The sequence below is a fragment of the Sinocyclocheilus grahami genome, unplaced genomic scaffold (assembly GCF_001515645.1).
Source record: "Sinocyclocheilus grahami isolate Dianchi unplaced genomic scaffold, SAMN03320097.WGS_v1.1 scaffold269.1, whole genome shotgun sequence".
NCBI classification, from domain to species: domain Eukaryota; kingdom Metazoa; phylum Chordata; class Actinopteri; order Cypriniformes; family Cyprinidae; genus Sinocyclocheilus; species Sinocyclocheilus grahami.
The window spans coordinates 904,854-924,774 of NW_015505448.1; the positions used below are offsets into that span (position 1 = coordinate 904,854).

The window sequence follows — 19,921 nt, forward strand, 5'->3', positions numbered from 1 at the left end:
AATAAAAGTATTAATTTCTTAAAAAATAGCAGCAGTGAATGGCTTCATATGTTTGTGTAGTAGGCACATGTTAAAAATATACTATAAAAATTATAGTTATAGTTAAATTTTTTAAAGATTTTTTTTAAGGATGACATTTGTTTTACAAAAAAAATTACATTTTCTGAGTAAAAATTGTTTCTACATCAGTCTTTTTCAGTGTAAGCAGCTTCTGTTTCTCGGCAGTACTCCTGCATGTTTTGATGAACTTAGTCTATAAAAATACACTCTTTTACAAATTGTCATTTTCTCTCTCATTTCTGTCTTGTGACTTATTGTCTTACTCTTTCTCTTTGTAGATGTGGCCCCTGAGGTTCCCACCAGGGCCCCTCAAGTCATTCTACACCCTGTTCTGTCTGAGCCTGGGTAAGTGCGTGAGTGTTTATATGTGTATGTGACTTTATGTTGATTTGACATTTTAGGATTCATTTAAACATGATGACATCAGTCTGTCTATGTAGAGCATTCCAAATCAATATTAGGTCGTAAAAACCGCAAAACAGCTCACTGGGATTTGGAACTAAAGTGCAAATGCATGTAAATCAGTGGTGATTAATTATCTCTGTAACACTTTAAAATAAGGTTCCATTATCTAACAATAAGCAATACATTTTTTACAGTATTATTCATGTTTTTAACTTTAGTTAATACAATAAATTTTTTCAATGCAATGTTAGTAGCATAAAATGTAGTCATGATTCACTCTTGCTGCTTTAGATGGAGGTCAAATACTGTAAAATGTGCAATTATCTCTTTTGTGTCACTTATAATGAGATGCCAAGACCATTTAACATTGTTTATTAATATACAAATGTGTCTGACATGTCATGTTCTGTCCTGTACTATGTGTGTTAGTGTATGTATTTAGAGCGATGCCCAGTGAAAGGCCACAGACATGTCAGACAGTTTCGCCATGGCTTGTGTCTATTTATGGCAGATATGAGCATTTTAGATTACAGAATTATTAGAGCAAAAATATTTGTGGTGCAAAAGCTGATGTGACTGAAGACAAGTCACACACACATACGTACACACATAAACTTTAGCCAAACAGAGAGTGGGGCTTGAGTTTACGCTACAGTGAGGATGTCAGTCATATCCATGGATGTTTTAAAAAACTCAAAGACCCATAAAGAATAATGCTATATTTAATTAACTGAATCAAGATGCATTAACTACAAAGACAAACTGGATTTCAGTTTCTGTAGTTCTTTGACAGTAGTATGTTTTTCATCATGGAGTATCGTAATGCAGCTGAAATTAGATGTTTGACAGCTGTAGAGTAAAATTGTTAACAGGCATGAATGCATACATGGACTGATAGATCTTCCGGCACGGTCTTATTTTTCATATTTTTCAACCCAAACAAGGGTCAGAACATATTAACAAACACATTTCTTACCACAGACATGTAACAGAGTGTCATCCAGGTTGAATTTTATTTCATTTTATACTAAAAGTGTTAATAGAAAATAGATTTGTCTTAATTAAAAGTGGATTATTTTTCATAATGTATATCTTTACTTTTTTATGTTTATGTTGATTAGAGTATAGACAGCTTAGCAATGTGTGAGGTTACATTACATTTAGGATGTTAAATGTAGGCAGCTCACTAAGCAGAGCTTGTGCAAACAGCTTTTGTACAAGCTAAAAATATGAAGACGAACAAGCAGAATTTTTTATGTGATCCTTTCAGATGGCATAAAGTAAACAATGGATTTTAATTAGATTATAGGTCTTTGAAAATGAAACACTGGTTCGTTCTGCTGAGGTAAATGACCCTCCCTGAGCAAACACACTTTCTGTTTCTCTTCACACAGTACCAAAGTGAGTCCCTTGCTACAAATTGAGGTTGAACCAACATCTGATGTGAGTCATCCTGCTTCTATAGCAACTATCTATCTATCTATCTATCTATCTATCTATCTATCTATCTATCATTTGTTCTATCGTTCCATGGTTCCATGGTTATCTATCTATCGGTCTATCTATCTATCATTCTTTCAATCTATCTATCGTTCTATCCATCATTCTATCATTTGTTCTATCGTTCCATGGTTCCATTGCTCTACCATTCTTTCATTCTATCTATCTGTCTATCTGCCATTCTCTGTCTGACATCCTATCTATCTATCTATCTATCTATCTATCTATCTATCTATCTGTCTGTCTGTCTGTCTGTCTGTCTGTCTGTCTGTTGTTCTATCGTTCCATCCCTCTTTCGGTTTGTCGTTCCATGGTTCCATCGCTCTACCATTCTATTTATCTATCGTTCCATCATTATATATATCATTCTGTCTGTCTCTCTGTCTATCTTTCTGTTACTCTATCCATCCATCCACATATGCATCTACCTATCATCCATCCATCCATTCATCTATCTGTCTGTTGTTCTAAGGCAACGATGAGGCCGAGGGCTCAGCGGATGAGTTTGAGGAGATGAATCTCTCCCTCCTGTCCGCACGGAACTTTCCTCGTAAGGCCAGCCAGACCAGCATTTTCCTGCAGGAGTGGGACATTCCCATGGAGCAGGTGGAGATCGGAGAGCTGATCGGGAAAGGCCGCTTTGGACAGGTCTATCATGGACGCTGGCATGGAGAAGTGGCCATACGACTAATTGACATTGAAAGAGACAATGAAGAACAGCTGAAAGCATTTAAAAGAGAGGTGATGGCGTACAGGAACACGCGGCATGAAAACGTGGTCCTGTTCATGGGAGCGTGTATGAGACCCCCTCATTTGGCCATCATCACCAGGTAAGCTTGAATAGAGTTTGGTAAGGGACCACAGCTCAGTGTTTCCGGTGCGTGTGTAAGCTCCACAGCTCCAGCTTCATGAATGTTTCTTAAAGTTGACTCTTTAGCATCCTGTCTGAACAGGAGATGACCAATATTATTTCCTTCCTCGGGCCACACAAATGTGTGTAAGCTCCACAGCTCCAGCTTCATGAATGTTTCTTAAAGTTGACTCTTTAGCATCCTGTCTGAACAGGAGATGGCCAATATTATTTCCTTCCTCGGGCCACAAAAATCTGTCTATCTATCTGTCTATCTATCTATCTATCTATCTATCTATCTGTCTGTCTCTGTCTGTCAATTTTAATATTAATAATATAACACACACAAAATATAACATTATATATTTATATAATGAATAATAATATATTAGCCAATATTTAAACATAGTTCTGACTTTTTCAGTATCTTTTAAGTTAATTTCCAGTAAAAATGTAAACAAATTGTAAAATTTGCTTATTTGTCTGACCTTACTGGCAAATATTTTTCATTTGGCAAAAAACTGGTAAACGTATAGTTATGTCTACTCCTCACTAATTATAGTGCATGATTTTGTGTATTTTTATTAACACAGACAAAAGTCATAATGGTTTTATTCATAGTCCTTAATCAGCAGGCCCAAACAAACTAATTGAGATATAGTTGTTAGAAATGACCCTCTTTCCTAAAAATAAATAAGGGAAATAAATAAATATTGACAAAAATATTGATCGTGTGTCTTCGCATTGTCGTGAGTGATTATGCTTTCATTGTTTTTCGTATCACCCCTGCAGTGTGGAATAAAAGTTCGGATTTTTGCTCACAAATGCAGTGTGTACAACAATTGCAGCAGAATGTCAGAGCCTGTCATTATTTGGAATAGTCTGTCTTGACATTATTAGTGTTAACAGTTGAAACGTGATGTACGCGACACATTTCTGTATTGACGGCATATATACAGAGTTCAGCATTTGCACACTGTAGAAGGCCAAAAGGCCAGAGTGATGCTAAAAATGGGCCTCGTACCCTGATGGCATTATGAATATGTATAAATGAAGGAAGAGGGCAGCCCGGGGAAAAACGCAGATGTTTTTGTCAGGTGGCACCGTAGAAGCTCAGATGTCAGGGAGCTGGAGGGGTGTCTTTCTCCTCATTCCTGCAGAGGTGAAGTTCATGGCTCACTCAGCATCATTAGTCCTCCAAGTGACAGTGCTCAAGTTTGCTTGGATGTAAATTCAGAACAGCATGCTGAAGTATGAACATGCATCATTCTTGTCCTAACATATGTTATATGAAAATGTAGGTTGTAGGTTTAAATGAGGGGTGATCTGTGAACTTTTAGCCTTGTGATCTAAAGCAAAGCTTTTAACCACAGGTTGCACTAGGGTAGATGCTAGGATAGATGCTCATCATATGACCTTTCATTACTCTTGTGCTTTAGGTAGTCACAACCCCTACTTTCATTTCCCATCATTCTCGGTGGCGGCACAATAAATGAAATGGTTAAAATTCATTATATTTTATTTTGACTTGTGCTGGCTTTGAGAATGATGGGAAACACAAGCCTGCCGAGTTCATAAACCAGCTAAATGAGTTGTATTTTCTGGCAGGCTTTATTGGTGTTCTTCATCAACAAGCTAAATTGCACTCATTTTTTTATATACTGTTAAATGCATTCATAATTGCAACCTTAATTATGACCAATACCAGTTAGTACTCTTATAGACATCAATAATCAGTCTTATGATATTATTTCATTTTATTCAGATTGCCTTTACCTTTAGCGCTTCAAGTATTTTTGCCAATGAATTGTAAAAATAGTGAAATGTATATTTGATTCATATTTGAGTGAGTTGTTTTATACACTGAATCTGCATAAACCTGTAATGCTATTCTTTATTTCTGCAAAGATTGTTTTAAAAAGCCACAATCTGCACACACAGCTGAAAAATAGCTGGATATATTCTGATGTTATGGTTGCTGCTGATGTCTAATATGTGTTTTTTGTTCTTCTGTTGTAGTTTGTGTAAGGGCAGGACCCTCTACTCAGTGATTCGAGATGCAAAAGTCGTTCTCGACGTGAACAAGACTAGACAAATTGCACAAGAGATGGTGAAGGTAAGAGTAATTGATGTGAAGTCAATGTGATGAATTCGCTAAATGTCAGCTAAAATTGATTCACGTGTATAGCAGTCATTTTGGAAAACATGTCAGTGTTGGGAAGCCTTTATATCTACTTGTACATGTACTGTTCCTTCACATACACAGCATATGATTACATTTAGGGCTGCACAATTAAATGGAATAAAACAGAAATCACATGATTATTATTAAATCACAAAGGCTGCAATTTAATTAAATACATGCAGAGCATGTTTCAGAGTGAAGCACAGCACTGAGTTTTTTTATAAGTGAGCAGCTCATCGTTCAGTGCTTTTAGTGTTTCAGAGCAGCTCAGTTCGCTGCCACACCACACAAACTCATCTCTCCATCTGCTCGGAGTTTGGGACGCTTATAGCGTCAATTTGGGAACATGCACCAATCCTGCCAAAATAAAAGATATATGGTTTAATGTTTAAAAATGAAGAAATTCATAAATATTAGTAATTGCAACAATAACATTTACTATTTTACAACTGTACTGTAAAAAAATATTTGTATTGTTATTTTTTTATATTAAATACTTAACTGTTTTATTTTACAGTGAAATATTATAGTAGTTATATTTCTTATTTTGTTTAGTAATAGTAAAAATCATAATAAAATACTACTACTACTACTACGTATTATTATTATTATTATTATAGTCATATTCATATACAGTATAATCTATTATTCTACATCAAACTCTGCAGCCCTACAAACAACACTTAAAATCACATTTTAAATCATAATTAAAGTATTTTTCAGAAAATTTTCAACTAGACTTCGAATTAGAAAAGAAATTCTAGACATAAAATTAGTATTAGACCAAAAACATGTATCCCTAATTACATTAACACCATTTTTTCAGGGCATGGGCTACCTACATGCCAAAGGGATCCTTCACAAAGATATGAAATCCAAGAATGTATTTTATGACAACGGGAAAGTGGTCATCACCGACTTTGGCCTGTTCACAATATCTGGTGTTCTACAAGCAGGCAGGTAGGTCCAAATTCACACAAACACACAACTCCCAGCAATTTCAAGTAATGATATTCTTTTCTCTTTAAGTAGAAACGTTTTCAGTGTCAGCCATCGAATGAGTTTACATTTTTAAATAAAGTCTCCTAAATTATTGCTGTTGATAAGCTAACACTGAAGTCTAATAAACATAAAAACCTGTAGAAAACAAAATATTGGGTAAGTTTTTGTTATATTGAACTACAATATTTGTATCAATACATTTTGTCATTGAATTAATCATTGAATTAATTTCTCATATTCATTTTCATTTTGAAATAATTTTTGTTGCTCTCAAAAGGACACATCTGATGTTGCCTTCGATATTGGCCAAAATTAGGAGGCAACATGATGTTGCGGCCTACCTTTTGAAAAAGCCTTCACTTCAGGAGTGCGCTTGTGATGTTGTAAAATGCTGTCTACACTGCCAGAAAAAAAAGTAATAACTTTTTTAACTGTACCTTTATGGGTACAACAGTTTTTCGCTGGAAGCAGTACCCTTAAAGGCACTACTTTGTACCCTTAAAAGGTGCATATTAGTACCTTAGAGTTGTGATACAGTATGTATCTTACAGTACTACTATGCACCTTTTAGTGGTAAATATGGTACAAAGATGTACCTTTCTCTCTGTGTCTCCAGTAGAAGAGTGACAAATGTACAACCCATCACACTATACATGTGGCAGGCCATTAATAGTGTCCTTAAATTCCATAATGACTTTCAGAACTGCTTATTAAAAACCAAAGCCTATAATTATTAGAGTGTGGGCTACAGTGCTAAATCCAGTTTCACTTTCAGTGTTCTTATGGTTCCTGATAAATGTCTGCTTCAGTGAGTTGAAGTAGCAGCAGATGTTGTTATCATAACACAGACGACTGACAGGACTTCAGGAACTTTTATAGTGGAAACTCCCTTTAGCAATCTAATTTCAATGCACTGCAAAAATATGAATAGATGAAAATGGTTGCTTTTGTCAACCAGTTATTCATATTTAGATAGAAAGAAGAGTTCACATACAGTGGGTATAGAAAATAATCACCCCCCTTTAAAATAAAAAAAACACCTTTTGCTTCAATTACAGCCTTTAGCCTGTTGGGATATTTCTCTACTAACTGTGCACATCTAGACTTTGCAATATTTGCCCACTTTTCTTTGCAGAATTGCTCAAGTTCAGTTAAATTTGATGGTGAGCGTTTGTGGACTGCAGTCTTCAGATCATTCCACAGATGTTCAATTCCTTCAACCACCGTGTGCTCAGTTTTGCTGTGTGCTTTGGGTCATTGTCATGTTGGAAGGTAAACCTTCTTCCCATTGACAACTTTCTGGCAGAGGGCAGCAGATTTTCCTCAAGAATTTGACGGTATTTCACCCCATCCATTTTTCCTTCTATCCTGACAAGTGCTCCAGTCCCCGCTGCAGAGAAACACCCCATAACAGGATATCACCACCTCCATGCTTTACTGGAGGAATGCTGTTATTTGGATGGAGAGCTGAATTGGATTTTCATCAGACATATCGTCTGGTATTGAGGCCAAATAATTCAGTCGTATGTATCTGCCTCAGAATCTTCAAGATGCATTTTGGCAAAGCTCAGTCGTGACTGCATGTGGCCTTTCTTGAGGAATGGCTTTTTTTCTTGAGAATTTGTGATATTGTTGTCACATGCACACAATGACCACTCTTTGTCATAAGTTCCTGCAGCTGCTTCAGAGTTGCTGTAGGCATCTTGGTCGCCTCTCTGACCAGTTTCCTCCAGCTCTTGGATTCCATCCAGTTTGGAGTGACGTCCTGATCCAGGGAGGGTCTGTGTTGTAACAAATATCTTCCACTTCTTAATAATAGACTTCACTGTGCTTCTAGGCATTGATAAAGCCTTTGAAATTATTTTGTATCCATCTCCTGTCCACAACTTTATCCCGGAGATCTTTTGACAGTGCCTTGCCACCCATAGTTGATTGTTTGCTTCAGTTGCGCTACCAAGGACTGAAATTCTCCTGGAAAGCTCTTTTCTTGCTGAGCTGATCAAAATGACCACAGTTGATCACAGTTGAAGGTCAAATGGCTTTGTGTGCCATTGAGAAGGTGATTAGCTACACCTGATTGAGTTTACAAGTCATTTTTAGGAGGGGGTGATCCTTTTTCAAACTCAATGATTCTGGTTTTTATTTATTTATTTATTCTGACATGTTGGTGTTGTATCTTTCATTTGGGTGCTGTAAGTTGCACTGAGTAAATACAGCTGGATAAAACAGAAACTGTGTCCATCTTGATTTCAGGCTGCAAAGCAACAAAATGTGATTATTTTAAAGGGGGATTCTCAAGAAGAAGAGGAAGAGGGTTAATTATACAGGGTCATCTACAAGTTAATGTATCAGAATGGTAATGCATTTTATGTATTTCTCTTTACAACATTGGACACGTAACGGTAATTGATATCATTAGCTTTCGGCTTCACTACTTTATCAAACAGCGAGAATGTTTTGCTAATGTCACACAAACCATGTTCCCATTCACCATCTCAGAAAGCTACCATCTAAAAATCAACATCCACAAAATGACCACAGTTGATCACAGTTGAAGGTCAAATGGCTTTGTGTGCCATTGAGAAGGTGATTAGCTACACCTGATTGAGTTTACAAGTCATTTTTAGGAGGGGGTGATCCTTTTTCAAACTCAATGATTCTGGTTTTTATTTATTTATTTATTCTGACATGTTGGTGTTGTATCTTTCAGTTGGGTGCTATAAGTTGCACTGAGTAAATACAGCTGGATAAAACAGAAACTGTGTCCATCTTGATTTCAGGCTGCAAAGCAACAAAATGTGATTATTTTAAAGGGGGATTCTCAAGAAGAAGAGGAAGAGGGTTAATTATACAGGGTCATCTACAAGTTAATGTATCAGAATGGTAATGCATTTTATGTATTGCTCTTTACAACATTGGAAACGTAACGTTAATTGATATCATTAGCTTTTGGCTTCACTACTTTATCAAACAGCGAGAATGTTTTGCTAATGTCACACAAACCATGTTCCCATTCACCATCTCAGAAAGCTACCATCTAAAAATCAACATCCTAACGTATAAACGCTTTACTAATGATATGCAAAGCCCCGCCCAGCAGGTTGACGTGATTGGTTACATGTTTGTGAGGGTAGGAAACAGACCGTTTCAAACCATATATTTGAGACTGTCTTTGCAGAAGGTGCAATTTTAAGGAGAAAATGCTCAGCAATGGTTTTGACTGATGAATTTGCATGTGGTTTGTCTTTAAGCATATATTAAAAATAGCAGATAGACATGTAAACAATGTTAAAAGCTTGATTTTCACTACAGGAAGTCTTTAAAAATAAAGGTTCCAAAAAGGGGTGTTCACAGTGATGAGACAATTTTTGGACCACCTTTCAGTGGACAGTTCTTTAAAAAAAAAAACTTTATTTTTGTAGTGTGAAAAATGTTTTACAAATCTAAAGAACCTTTTTTCCCTATAAAGACCCTTTTGTGCAATGGAAATGCTCCAGGGATGTTAAAGGTTCTTCATGGAACCATAGATGCCAATAAAGAAACTTTGTTTATAAGAGTATGGACAAAAAATAACTATGATGATGGAATTTTCATTTTTGTGTGAACTATCCCTTTAATGTTACACATTTCAGAAAGCAGCAATGCATGAAATCGAGCTTGTACAGCTAGGAGCGTTTCCGTTCACATGAGGATGAGTGAATTCTGACTGATATTTTTGGGTGAATATCCATTTAATTGACCACGCTTTGCCCTTAGGGTTACTTCATTTCAGTTTAAATCCCGAATCAATATTCAGTCTTACGAATATTCAATTAATTATGTTTTAATGCCATTTTCTCCAAGTATTTAATTCAATTCCGCCTGTATATAGGATGTGGATGAGGCTTTTGGCGTAAAATGATTTGTGATTGGGTGTCATAATACACAACGTGAGGAAAAAGCACAAAGTCTTTCTCAGATCAGTACTGAAGTATTGAACAGCCATCTTTTCTGCATATGACATCTCCTCCATTACCTTAATTGAATACCACAGTCTTTACAGATTTAGACCTCTGTCTATATATATATTCCTGTCTCCTTCAAGAGACAAAGACTTAAAAGAAACCTTTCTCCGCCACACTCCTTTGAACAGGAAAATCCATGAGAAGGGTGTCTGATGTATGCGTTTTGTTGCTCTCTTGCGATGTATGAAGACATCCTCTTCTTTATGGCCGAATGAACTCAAAGATATTCCTTCCTCCAGGCAAGGCCGCTGAATTGCGTGAACAGCAGTAGACGTTTGATTTGTTTTGTAAAGCTGTGATATACTTCATATATCTTTCATCAGTCATCAGTTCTGAATATGTTTCTTAGGGAAAAGGGAAGGGTTATAAGAGGACATGTCCCCTTGTACAGTATATGACACTGCATTGAAAAATCAGAACAAAAAATATTATTAATTTAATTTAATACTGCAATGATGTAAACACACTTTTGCCATTTAATAACTATATTATTTTATAATTTTACCTTTTATAATAATTTTTTTCAGCACTATAGTAATGAGATTGAGGGAAATGTGATAAATGCATATGATAAATGATAAATACGCAAACATTTCTTTCTTGTTTTTTTCTGAAAGTGATCTTGAAAAGTTTAGTGAGATTAAGCATTGTCTTAACAGTATTCAGTTCTTGCGTTTGTCAATCAACAGCCCTGAAACACAATTTTTAATTAAGAAATTTGACTTTATGAATTTATGTTTATTTGTGTAATAAGATGTTTAATGAAGTCTTTGGCTTTGAAAGTGCTGAAAATGAGAGTAAATTATCTTGGGCAACATGAAGCGTTTGCCACTGCTGATGACCGTGATGATGTTGATGTTGTTTTGGCACTTGTCCCGTTCGTGTTTGCGTGTCGCGCCTCTTTGAAAATGTTTTCATTGGCATTGCAAGCAGTAAATCAACATCCCCGATGGAGCAATATTACAAACACTCGTACCCATCGGTTCATCTGATTATGAGGCTGATTTCGCACAAGTGTGTTTACATATGTTGGCAGTAATTACCGGGAAAAAGACGGCGTCTCCACAGCGACAGGTTTACATTGCAGTCATTGTTGATCAAGTCTCTTGGATCGGCTCACTGTTGTCGTTCTGATCAGCCCACCTCTACACCTCCGCAGCCATGTGAATTATTATCAGGAGTTATTAGGAAGAAGGGATAGTATTTGGGAGCGGCACATTTTTTTTCAGACCATCAGGGACGTGCAGGCTTTAACATAATTATGAATTGTTTATCTGTAAAGCACAAGTCTGGCTCTCAATAACACAATTTTACATTAGTTATGTATTATGACTCAGGACCTGATTGGGTATTGTAATAAGATCTGATTATTCTGGGATTTGGTGCTGTTTGAAATACCACATCCATGTAAGGCAACATCATCTAGCAGGTACGAGAGGCTAGTGAGGCTCTGAACGCGCTCACACTGAAGCATCATGAAATGTCAAGGTTTGTTTATGAAGGTTTGTGTGGGTTTGAGTCTTTCTGAAAGATGAAGTCATTGGAAATTTACTCTGGGCAGTCTGATGGGCCGCCCAGATTTCAGGCAATAGTGGTTTTAATGCTGTTGAAGCCCTTTTTTTCCTCTCTCTGTCTTTTGTGATCATGATGTAACATAACATCTAATGTAACAAAAGTTTGTTGTTGTTATTGTTTCTTAGTCTGAAGCAGTGTTTATTATTACTATTATTATTTTATTTTAATTAAGGGGCAATATTTGCTCCTGAGTTTGAATATATATATATATATATCTATATATATATATATATATATTTTTTTTTTAACCATATAAAACCATACCCGGTTTTTATATTTTTAAGTTACATAGATTGATCTCATTTATTAAAATGAAATATGACTGTGCATAATTATATAGGTTGTTGCTTATAAAAAATGTTATTTGAAAATATATTATTTATCAAATTTAAATGGTATAAAATTCATTATAAATTAATATAATTATATTATTATTATTATTATTATAAATGATTAATATTATTATGAATTTATGTATACATAGCATGTTAAGGGAGTAAAGAAAAGAATAAAGAAATGCTTTTTGTCCCCACTATTTGGGGGGTATTTTTGTTCATTTTGATGGCATTTTTTCGTAAGCCCTTTAATTTTCGACCCTGGTTTGGAGATATATATATATATATATATACTACAGAATCATGGGTGAGTGAATTCGTTTTTACTTGGATCAGGGACTCAGCCAAGCTGAAACAGCTCTATGTTTGTCAATGATAGACCACTTTTAAATCCATGTCTGACACTTGAGAAGGAGGCGACTACTTTATCATTGTAGAGGGTTCACAGGTTTTTAATCGGTCCGGTGGGAAACAAAGTTGTGTTTACAAGTTCCCAGACTCTGCTACATTGTGTACTTCTGAGAAGAAGAAAAAAAAACAGCTCGTAGTTTGAGTTTCTTGCCATTCAGTCTTTCAAACGTGTTGTAGAGTTTCTGTGGAACATAGTCACAAATATCAACATTTTATTTAAAAAAAAAAAGATTTAGAAATAAATATAGACATAAACTGTCAAAAAAAAAACAATAAGAGTATAGATCTACAAAAAATGATGGTGAATTGTGCAGCTCCGATCATTTAGGACAATTTTATAAGAAATGTTTCGAGTTCATGAAATCTTTGACTTTTGTTGCAGACTTTGACAAATATATATATATATATATATACTACAGAATCATGGGTGAGTGAATTCGTTTTTACTTGGATCAGGGACTCAGCCAAGCTGAAACAGCTCTATGTTTGTCAATGATAGACCACTTTTAAATCCATGTCTGACACTTGAGAAGGAGGCGACTACTTTATCATTGTAGAGGGTTCACAGGTTTTTAATCGGTCCGGTGGGAAACAAAGTTGTGTTTACAAGTTCCCAGACTCTGCTACATTGTGTACTTCTGAGAAGAAGAAAAAAAAACAGCTCGTAGTTTGAGTTTCTTGCCATTCAGTCTTTCAAACGTGTTGTAGAGTTTCTGTGGAACATAGTCACAAATATCAACATTGTATTTAAAAAAAAAAAAGATTTAGAAATAAATATAGACATAAACTGTCAAAAAAAAAAACAATAAGAGTATAGATCTACAAAAAATGATGGTGAATTGTGCAGCTCCGATCATTTAGGACAATTTTATAAGAAATGTTTCGAGTTCATGAAATCTTTGACTTTTGCTTGCAGACTTTGACAAATCTGAGCAAAGTTTGAGAAATTGCTGAAATCTACAGAATATGAAAATTCTATATTATTTGTCTGAGGAGAACATTTTGAAAAACAGAGAATATAGCAAAACCCTCCATTTGCTCGTCATTTGGTCTCATTGCTTTTTAGGGGGAAACAAGTTCAAAAAGAGGTCTCATTTGTGGACTAGACTGTATGTCAATAGTCTGACTATGGGAGACTAATAGTTGCTTGCCCTCTATTGTATTTCTTGGACAGAATTGTCACTATAATGATCTTTTAGTTTGTTTTCTGACCTTTTGTGTGGTACAAATAAATCGAACTCAAAAATGATTTGTGTGTTGTGATTGATCATGTTTTAAACTTCATCGTCTTCACTAATAGTTGCTTGCCCTCTATTGTATTTCTTGGACAGAATTGTCACTATAATGATCTTTTAGTTAGTTTTCTGACCTTTTGTGTGGTACAAATAAATCGAACTCAAAAATGATTTGTGTGTTGTGATTGATCATGTTTTAAACTTCATCGTCTTCTGTGTGTCTCTTTCTCTCCAGTAGGAGAAAGGATAAGCTGCGGATCCCAAGCGGCTGGCTGTGTCATCTCGCTCCTGAGCTCATCCGTCAGCTCTCCCCCGAGACTGCAGAAAACCAGCTTCCTTTCTCCAAACAGTCTGATGTCTTTGCCTTTGGGTGGGTCCCTCTCTGTCCCCCTCTCAGCACCAGTGTTTTCACCCCTCACTGCTTCTCTGCCTTTGTCACTCAGGGGACCAACAGAATTTTATTTACAGAAATAAGCCTATGACTTTTTCTCTCCACAGTTCATGTGCCCTCATAGTGTCAGCATTTGGAGATTGTAATAATTTTTTGATACAAAACCTAAAATATAGTCACATTTCATTAGGTATAGTACTTAAAACATATTGCATGTTGCAACGTATGGCACTGCATTAGATAGAAAATATCAAACTAAGAGGCATTTATTTGAAAGATTACATTTTTCAATTTTTCAAGCAAAATATTTAACAAAAATAAGATTGTTTGGGTTTACATAATAAAATAGAATATATACACTACAAAATTTTAAAAGGTTTGGGATTAGTTAAAAATTATTAATGCTTTTACTAAAAATTTAAATGGATTCCTTTAACTGGTACAGTGGCCATAAGAAGATACAGCTATAGTATCAAATGGAAAGAAAAATACAATTTAAAATCATAAATTCACAATAATACAAACATCTAGAATATGGCCCGTTTAGGATGAGTATTATCACAAAATTGATTCGCTCAGTGCTCAGCCTCCACTAATCAGATTGTATTCACATGAGGCAGCATGCAGAACTGAACCTCCATCTGTACTTATTTCTACCTGACCCGGGCCTTTCCAGAGGCAGTGAGAGTGTAGGCCAAATGAATAAAAGAATGGATGGATGGATGGCTGATGAAATGAAGGAATGCTGCTCTGTTGGGTCCTAACACAATTGCGTCCTCAGCTGTTCTCTCCATATGGAGGCTCTGTCACACTGTCATTCTATGGGAGCCAAATACAGCACCCACGCAAGCTGTCCAGCTGGTCACACTAAAGGGACATTACCTAGAGGTGACCCCAAAGCAGTTCTTCCTATTGTCCCTTCTGCGTCCTCTTTTCACTTCCATTGTTCTCTGCAAGCGCCGTGTTTTAATGCGGCAGAGAGTTCGCAGCAGCTGTGGGATATTTTATGCACGTAATCCTCTCATGTTCTTTTTTATGGACTTTTTAAGATGCTATCTGTATATACGGAGTGAACTTTACAATACGTTATGCTAAAAATCAGGGGCGAATTCACTAAATGGCCTTTTTCACTAACCACCCACAAGTCGTTGTCATTCTTTGCAGCACAAACGTGCATACTTTCTATTTAAATTTGGTTAATTATGGTATGCATTATTCAGCACTATCTGCCTGGCACTATCGACTTTGCTTTCGGTGGGTGGTAAATGTATTTTTATTTTAAAAAGGCAGGTTTATGTATGTTCTTTAGCAATCATGGCAGCGGTAATTCATCAAATGATGATCAAATGATGGAGAAACTGGGCATACACTCTTAAAAATAAAGGTGCTTCAAAAGGTTCTTCACAGCGATGCCATAGAAGAACCATTTTTGGTTCCACAAAGAACCATTCAGTCAAAGGTTCTTTAAAGAACCATCTCTTTCTTTCCCTTTTATAATCTGAAGAACATTCTTTCGCCACAAAGAACCTTTTGTGAAACAGAAAGATTCTTCAGATGTTAAAGGTTCTTTATGGAACCATTTAGACAAAAAGGTTCTTCGATGGCATCGTGAAGCACCTTTATTTTTAAGAGTGTATGTCCAGATTCGGTGTAGATGAGTGCATATGAGTGCATCATACACTAAACAACTGAGGATCACATACAGGGGTGTCACTATACCGGAGGGAAAAGGAGGACAGAGTGCATAGGGCCCATAGATTAAGAATGGCCCAGAACGATGTCCTCGCGTGTCTAGAAAAATCAGTGCAAGGGGCCCAGAATTCCTAGCGATGCTGCTGATCACACACTAGACTTTCAAGTCGTTCTGAACACAACAAACACATGCCTTGTTGTTAGGAGGTACATGACAAATGAAAACATTGTGTGTTCTAAAATCAGCTCAAAATATTGAATCATAGTATGAAGCTAAAAAAAAAATCTGTCTGTGACCATCATACACTATGCAATATTTTATGAAGTCTGTCAACTCAAATCTGTAGATTGGCTCTGATTTTCGGCAACTAGCATCAACTTGTCCAGACTGTAAACTGGGGACAAAAATCTGGGTAAAAGTCATACATTCCAACCTTAAAGGGATAGTTCACCCAAAAATGAAAATTACCCCATGATTTACTCATCCTCAAGCCATCCTAGGTGTATATGACGAATACAATTGGAGTAATATCCTGGCTCTTCCTAGCTTTATAATGGCAGTGAATGGGTGTAGAGATTTTGAAGCAAAATAAAGTGCATAAATCCATCATAAAAAGAACTCCACACGGCTCCGGGGGGTTAATAAAGGCCTTCTGAAGCTAATCAATGCATTTGTGTTACGCTACGCCTATGTCCTACATCATCATCTTGCTTCAAAATATCAAACACAATTCACTACCATTATAAAGCTTGGAAGAGCCAGGACATTTTTTTAATATAACTCTGATTGTATATGCTGCTGATCACACACTAGACTTTCAAGTCGTTCTGAACACAACAAACACATGCCTTGTTGTTAGGAGGTACATGACAAATGAAAACATTGTGTGTTCTAAAATCAGCTCAAAATATTGAATCATAGTATGAAGCTAAAAAAAAAATCTGTCTGTGACCATCATACACTATGCAATATTTTATGAAGTCTGTCAACTCAAATCTGTAGATTGGCTCTGATTTTCGGCAACTAGCATCAACTTGTCCAGACTGTAAACTGGGGACAAAAATCTGGGTAAAAGTCATACATTCCAACCTTAAAGGGATAGTTCACCCAAAAATGAAAATTACCCCATGATTTACTCATCCTCAAACCATCCTAGGTGTATATGACGAATACAATTGGAGTAATATCCTGGCTCTTCCTAGCTTTATAATGGCAGTGAATGGGTGTAGAGATTTTGAAGCAAAATAAAGTGCATAAATCCATCATAAAAAGAACTCCACACGGCTCCGGGGGGTTAATAAAGGCCTTCTGAAGCTAATCAATGCATTTGTGTTACGCTACGCCTATGTCCTACATCATCATCTTGCTTCAAAATATCAAACACAAATCACTACCATTATAAAGCTTGGAAGAGCCAGGACATTTTTTAAATATAACTCTGATTGTATTCGTCTGAAAGAAGGAAGTCATATACACCTAGGATGGCTTGAGGGTGAGTAAATCATGGGGTAATTTGTATTTTTGGGTGAACTATCCCTTTAAGAAAGAGCCTGCAAGATTGGAAATGTGTTGTGCAAATTGCATTTTTTACATGCAAATCTTAAATATAAAGGTTGCAAATTTTGCCACAGAAGAACCATTTCCCCCAAAGAACCATTCAGTGATCGTTCTAAAGAACCCTTTTCCACTACAAAGAACCTTTTGTGGAATGGAAATGTTCCGTGGATGTTCTTCATGGAACCTTCAACACCAAAAGAGCTTTTTTTAAAGGCTACATCTACAATTATATGGATATATTAAAAAAATGTCTAGTGTGTTTAAGCATTTTTTTGAAAGGTTGCTCTTCCAAACTGACCTTTAAATGCATAAAACGGCAGGCACAACAATGCCGGTACATCCATAGATATACATGGGTATATTTCCGAATACCTCTGTTTTCACAGTCCACACTACAATGCGAAAACTTCTTTTAAAATTGTTTCACTTGGGAGAACATCTTCAAAGGGCTTAGTTTTCACTGGACAAAAACACGGTCTCGTTGTGCACGAAAGGCCAAAACACAGAGAAAAAGATGCATTTCCAAATTTATCTGAATTAATGTGGACATAGCCTAAGACTGTATCATTGGGTTCAAATGCAGTTCTTAGTGAATTCTCCCCTTCTGTGTATTGCAAAAGCCTCAAAATATCAACTACACCGATTTTGTTTTTCTCACCAATCTCACCAAGCTGCACGTTTTACTTTTGGTTTTAAATTGCAGAGCTGGGATGATTGGGCTTTTCAGTGGCGCTCTCCATTCAATGATTGTTAATTAGCTCTTAAGCACGGTTTAGTAAACTTTAACATGAGTATGCTCTTTAGAGCAGAATATTGTGTTTTTCAGCAGTCAACAGCACCTCAAAGTCATTTATTAATTATCTTGAATGACTTCTAACTGAATCAGAAAGCAAAGTGACGTAGTGCACCAGAAGTGTTTTAAAGCTTATGAACTGCTGTATTGTGGCCCCTCAGGGAGGCCCATGGCACTCTTCACATGTCCTCGTGCTCACACACACACACACACACACACGCAGCTTATGCTTGTGACATACTTGTGAGGAGTGCCATCTGACTTTTTGTTCTTCCTAAATTAAACAAACTATAATTAAGATCTATTGACATAATTTAAGATTTTAATAAATGCATTATTTGACCCATTTACAAAACATTTTTATTCAGTGATTTTACTATTTTAGGGACATTTTCAGAACTTTGGCCCTCAAAGGTATAGCAAAACAAGTACAGACTCGTAAACTTGTACACAAATACTTGTAAAAGAACTCCTATTGTTCTTAAATGATGCCAGTTATATTTAAGATTGATAGATTTATTATATATACAAATTTATTTTTTATTTATATAAATAATTATTTATTATATTTAAAATATTTTTATGAACCTTTTTTTATTTGTTTTTGACTTTTTTTTCCTTCTAAATACTCTGTCAGGGCATTCAGAAATATATTATTAAATTATTAAAATTGTAAAAGTATATATACATTAATATTTTAAATACGTTTTTTTAATGTTTTTTTAAACTTATTAAAGTATATTACATTTACTAGGATTTGTAGATGTATTCATTTTATTTAATTTAAATAATTTTAGTACAGACATTATTCGGCCACTTTGCAAACTTTTTGTATTTAGTAGTTTTACTGTATTTTTAAATCTCTACTGTATCTTCAGACATTTTGCCCTCACAAGTAAAATGAATCAACACTCATACTCACATTTATACATATAACATTTCCTTTTTTAAAAGTTCTTCACGTTTTATTTAAAAAACATATTTAAAGACATTAGCCAATTTACAAACCTTTTTTATTTGTTTTAAAAGGTTTTTTATTATATTAATGACAACATTTTTAGACATTTGTTCCTCACAAGTATAGAGAAACCAGTGCATGCATGCACACTAACACTCATGTGTGTTGTATCTTTCAGCACTATCTGGTACGAGCTCCATGCACGTGAGTGGCCCTTTAAGAATCAGCCAGCTGAAGTCATTATCTGGCAGGTGGGAAGTGGAATGAAGCCCATCCTTACTCAGATCGGCATGGGCAAGGAGATATCTGTGAGTATTCACATATTCCTCAAAGGCTCTGGGGTCCAGACTATATAAATATATATGACTTTTCACACAAAGCTGTCAAATATAGTGTATGTGTCATATGAACTACTTTTATTGTGCTTTTTTCATTTGAGCATGACAGTTCCAAAAGAGGCCATTCACTTTATTTTGTATGGAAAAGATGGATGCTTGACTGGCTTTTATATCATGTCAAATTAGAACTTCATACTTGATCAGATTCTTCTTTCCCGTGCAGGACATCCTGCTGTTCTGTTGGGCGTATGAACAAGAAGAGCGGCCCATCTTCTCCAAGCTCGTGGAACTACTGGAGAAACTCCCAAAACGCAACCGTCGCCTGTCTCACCCAGTACACTTCTGGAAATCAGCTGAGTATGTGAAATGAGCTAAGCTAAACTCAAAAACACCTGTTTATAAAATAAACATACAAAAAAAAACACAAACCAATGAGGTAACATTAAAATAGAGTCAGTCAGCGTGACTGAGAGAGTTGGCTACTGGATGGTGCATGTATTCTGCTGTATTTAGCGATGTTTCCTAAACGCAGTGATCATTTAGCATATTTAGAGCACACAGTATTTTCTGGTGTATCATTTGGTCATGAAAGGGAGATGTTTTCTTCTTCTTTTTGTTGCTAAATGTAT

General features: G+C 35.8%; 1 protein-coding gene across 1 annotated transcript in view; it reads left to right on the forward strand.

Moving 5' to 3' along the window:
• LOC107599618 (kinase suppressor of Ras 2-like) overlaps positions 1–19,701 on the forward strand; it is a 94,573-nt gene extending 74,872 nt beyond the window's left edge. The window contains exons 15-22 of the mRNA XM_016291270.1: positions 339–405; positions 1,860–1,915; positions 2,435–2,795; positions 4,835–4,931; positions 5,827–5,960; positions 13,798–13,932; positions 19,133–19,262; positions 19,516–19,701. Of these exons, the coding sequence (XP_016146756.1) occupies positions 339–405; positions 1,860–1,915; positions 2,435–2,795; positions 4,835–4,931; positions 5,827–5,960; positions 13,798–13,932; positions 19,133–19,262; positions 19,516–19,662 (1,127 nt within the window). The 3' untranslated portion in view covers positions 19,663–19,701. The remainder of the gene's footprint in view (positions 1–338; positions 406–1,859; positions 1,916–2,434; positions 2,796–4,834; positions 4,932–5,826; positions 5,961–13,797; positions 13,933–19,132; positions 19,263–19,515) is intronic.
• The last annotated feature ends 220 nt before the right edge of the window (positions 19,702–19,921 follow it).